Source organism: Cryptomeria japonica, chromosome 2, assembly GCF_030272615.1.
Source record: "Cryptomeria japonica chromosome 2, Sugi_1.0, whole genome shotgun sequence".
NCBI lineage: Eukaryota > Viridiplantae > Streptophyta > Pinopsida > Cupressales > Cupressaceae > Cryptomeria > Cryptomeria japonica.
In genome coordinates this window covers 102,846,152-102,850,341 of record NC_081406.1, presented here as the reverse complement: position 1 = coordinate 102,850,341, position 4,190 = coordinate 102,846,152, and the positions used below count along the sequence as shown (strand labels likewise).

Genomic DNA, 4,190 nt, shown 5'->3' with positions numbered 1-4,190 from the left:
CCATTTTTTTTCCTAATTAATCTCCCACACCTTTTTAGTGTACCCATTGCACACTAAGGTGCAATAGCTAGTTTATTTTTATTTGATTGTATGGTTAAAATGAGATCTTATTGTTCAACATGAGTTAATAAATGAATATAATATTTAGTACTATTTTAACATTAACATGAGTTAATGTTAAACATTTTGAAGATATTTATTATTATGTTGAGAGGCATCTACAATGACATCAAAATGTCTGTAAACACAAATTCAATTTTGAAACAATTTGACATGCAAATGATGGGTAAATGCATGAAATATGCCATCTTTTGGTTTTTGTGGTGTTATTTTATTACTCCAAATAAAATAGACCCATAATGATTGTATTGGTAGAGTGCCATAACATTTAAAAGGGAACAATCAATAAAATCAAGTAGCGTTGAGAGGTTTGTGGAGTAGTGGTCTTGGCATTGTGAGTATCTGATGATTCTAAATTCCTGGTTCATGTCGTCGTCTTAGATAATGCTAGTACATACTTAAGCAACTCTATTATTATCCATATTTTTGAAACTCTTGTATACTATGAATATTGTTGCAATTGTAAGATTCCCTTCTATTATAAGATATCTCTCGACATAATTTACCTATATTTTTAAATATAGATATACTAGTATTATTATGCCGAGAGGCATCTACAATGACATCAAAATGTCTGTAAATAAAAATTCATTTTTGAAACAATTTGACATGCAAATGATGGGTAAATGCATGAAATGTGCTACCTTTTGTTTTTTTAGGAGGTGTTATTATATTACTCCAAATAAAATAGAACCCTCGCCACTTGTCTCCAACTATATGATATCGTTACATTCAAATGATAGTGGAAGAGTGCCATAATATTTAAAAGGGAACAATCAATAAAATCAAGTAGCGTTGAGAGGTTAGTGGAGGAGTGGGCTTGGCATTGTGAGTATCTAACAATTCTAAATTCCAGGTTCATGTTGTCGTCTTAGATAATGCTAGTACATACTTAAGCAGCTCTATTATTATCCATATTTTTAAACTCTTGTATACTACTAATATTGTTGCAATCATCAGATTCCCTTCTATTATAAGACAAGGGAAGGGAGTAAATTAAAAAAAAATTAATATGGAGTGAGAAAGTACGTGCCCCCTAGTACCTCCCACATAACCTTCCATCTTTATCACCAAGGAGAAAGACTACAATGGCAAGAACTTTGACTGAGTTTATCTTTGATGCTCTAATAACAAACGAAAAAGAATAGTAAAATATTCTAACAACACTTCGAACTAATGTTTACTTACTATTCAAACAATATGATTTAGTAGCTTATGTGATAACCCCAACTATCTCCTGGATCGCAGTTGGTTCCAGCTAAAAATCTAGTCTTCATTCGTAAATCCCTCTTTTTCCTGCTCTGTGACCAATGTCACTAGATCTAATATGATTTTGATATTTCCACAGCTTGAATAGGAATGGAAGATGCATCAAGAGCCCTAAAAAACTATTCGCACGATTCACAATACAAAGAATTGCATGATGAAATTGCCCATCATTTCGTGAATTTATTGGAAAAGCATTCAGAAATGAATACTGCACGTATGAATGCCACTCCAGTGAATTTATGTCCACTATTCCATTATCGCAAGTTACAAACATTGATCTCCATGCCAAAAAAACGACACTAATTTACTCTCCGTTTCGGAATTTCTGGCCACTACAAAATGTAACAGCTCTGTTTTGGCTGTGCCATATATATTTGGGCTTTTTAAACGGTTGGAGATTCTCCAAGAGGCATCAAATTTCTATTTTTTCTAAATTTGGATTTCGACTGGGGAATGCACTCAAATTTTTCTTTAAAGCATTTTGTGTTTAGGGATAACTTTGATTTCATTATATCTTTTCACATATTTTACATATATTTTATTACGTGAAAGGTATCTACCGACATACAAATATCAGTAAATAAAAAATTGATTTTGAATAAATTTGATGTGTAGATGATTATTTTATTACTCTGAATAAAATAGAATCATTTATGAAAAGCTGGGTTAGTTTCATTTCCTTTTAAATAATTGTATTTGCTTTTATGTTTAGGTATTTGTTGAGGAGAGAAGTTCAAGCCAGAAGAAGATATTTGAGGGTTTTGTTTGCTTGCTCTGCTCTGTTAACCCAATGAAGATGGAGATTATGCACAACTTGATAGAAGCTTCCATTTCTCCCGATACTATTACGTGCAATACACTAATTAATGGTCTCTACAAGGTGTGTAGGGAAGATGAGGCTCTAAGGTTAGTGGCTGGAATGGAAAATAGTTACACCGTGATTGATGGTCTTTGCAAAGTAGAAAGAGTAGATAACGCTTTGGGATTAGTAGCCAAAATGTTACAAGAGGGCTATATTCTTAACATCTATACTTATAGTAGTCTGATAGATGGCTTTTACAAGGCTGGAAAAATAGACAAAGACTGCAATCTGTTCGTAAAAATGAAGGAGTTTGGTCCTATTCCAGATGAAGTGACATACATTTAATGCAGTTATTGATGATGGCAGGACAGATAAGGCCTGGGATTGTTTTCATGACATGTCCAGAAAGGGTTTGCAGGCGGATGCGATTACTTATAGTTCTTTGATATGCAGCCTATGTAAATTGATGAGGTGGAAAAAGCTCAAAAGTTGTTTAAAAATATGCTAAGGAAAGGCTGCCCACCAGATGTTGTTGCTTACAACATTCTAATCGATGGTTTATGTCAGAGTAACAGGGGAAAGGAAGCATTCACACTTATTTTTGAGATGCAAAACAGGGGACATCTCCCTGATGTAATTACATATAATACACTAATAAGTGCATTCTGTAGAACAGGAGAAATGAACATGGTAGAAAAGTTGTTAGAGGAGATGGCAACAGGGAATTTGAAACCTGATGAAGTGACATACAACACAGTCATTGATGGTCTGTGCAAGGCAGGAGATCTTTCTAGAGCACAATCACTCTTGAATAGGATGCTAGATGCAGTCACTTATAACTGTCTGATTGACGCCCACTGCAAAGTTGGTGAAATGGATAAGTATTTTTTAAACATGAAAGTGGCCGGTATTGCCCCAAATGTTGTAACCTATAATATATTGATTGGTTCTGTGCAAGGAAAACAAACTTGACATGGCTTTCTCAATGTTGAATGAGATGAGAAGAGAGGATGTAGTTCCAGATGTTGTAACATACAATATGTTATTCCGCACCAAAACCTTTGACAAAACCTTTTTGGTGATGGATCAAATGAAGAAAGAAGGTTGTGCTCCAAGTGATTCAACTGTCCGGATACTTAACTAGCTGGTTAAAGTTGGTCAAATAAAAAAAAATTAAGAGACTTTGTAAATGACGATTCTTTTATTATTTCTAGGGTTGCATAGTTCTCGTGTCTTGGTGAGTGCTAGTCATATCTGAATGATTTTATTATTTTTATTGCATTCTTCTAAAGCAGTAACCACTGTTCATATTACTTAATATACCATTAGTTTCATCCTCATTGTTTCAGAAGAGAGATGTAAAGTTGATTCTTGCTGAACGTTTTCCAGGCTTATGCATAGTTGATTGTAAAGAAGTTTATTCCAATTTTGAGATTTGCGTGCCAGTTGTTCTAAGTTAAAGCAACAAAATCCTTATGAATGTCAAAACGATTTGAGAAAAAACCACAAAAGTTCTATTATGAGTGTTAGAGTTATTATTGGAGTTCCTGTAGTCAACTGAAAGCCAACTAGCATGTTGGCCGTTGAAATAGAGCTTGCATAGGTTATTAAACTATGGTTATTTTTAGTTAGGTGAAAGGTCACTTGCATGCAATTGTTAGCCAATGAATTAAAACTTGTGGTGGGTTGTTGAAGTATGGGATGAAAAATAAATAAAAAAAATTCTTATCAAAGAGACAGTGCAATCAAGAAATTGAGATCAAAGTCTCATCTTTTGGCCAATAAAAGATCTTGTAGGTCACTTACAAGGGAGATGAAAGGTTTTGGTAAGTTAATTAAGAATTATTTTTGAAAGATAGATTCTTGTTTATACAAAGAGCAAGAGGAAGTAGACAATGCGATTGAGAAATTGAGATCAAAGTCTCATCTTTTGGCCAAGAAGAGATCTTGTAGGTCCCCCCTTATAGGGCCATCATTGTGTACTGTAGTTATGGCTGCC

General features: G+C 33.9%; 2 protein-coding genes across 2 annotated transcripts; both read left to right on the top strand.

Annotated features, from left to right (window-relative positions):
• The first annotated feature begins 1,479 nt into the window (after window positions 1-1,479).
• On the top strand, window positions 1,480-2,536 carry LOC131859371 (pentatricopeptide repeat-containing protein At1g62680, mitochondrial-like). Its single transcript, XM_059213013.1, has 2 exons — window positions 1,480-1,620; window positions 2,102-2,536. The coding sequence occupies exons 1-2, from the start codon at window positions 1,480-1,482 to the stop codon at window positions 2,534-2,536; spliced, it is 576 nt and encodes a 191-aa protein (XP_059068996.1).
• A 156-nt stretch (window positions 2,537-2,692) lies between these two features.
• LOC131054289 (pentatricopeptide repeat-containing protein At3g22470, mitochondrial-like) lies at window positions 2,693-3,163 on the top strand. The gene has a single exon (XM_057988765.2). It carries the CDS (start codon window positions 2,693-2,695, stop codon window positions 3,161-3,163), a length of 471 nt encoding a protein of 156 aa, XP_057844748.2.
• The last annotated feature ends 1,027 nt before the right edge of the window (window positions 3,164-4,190 follow it).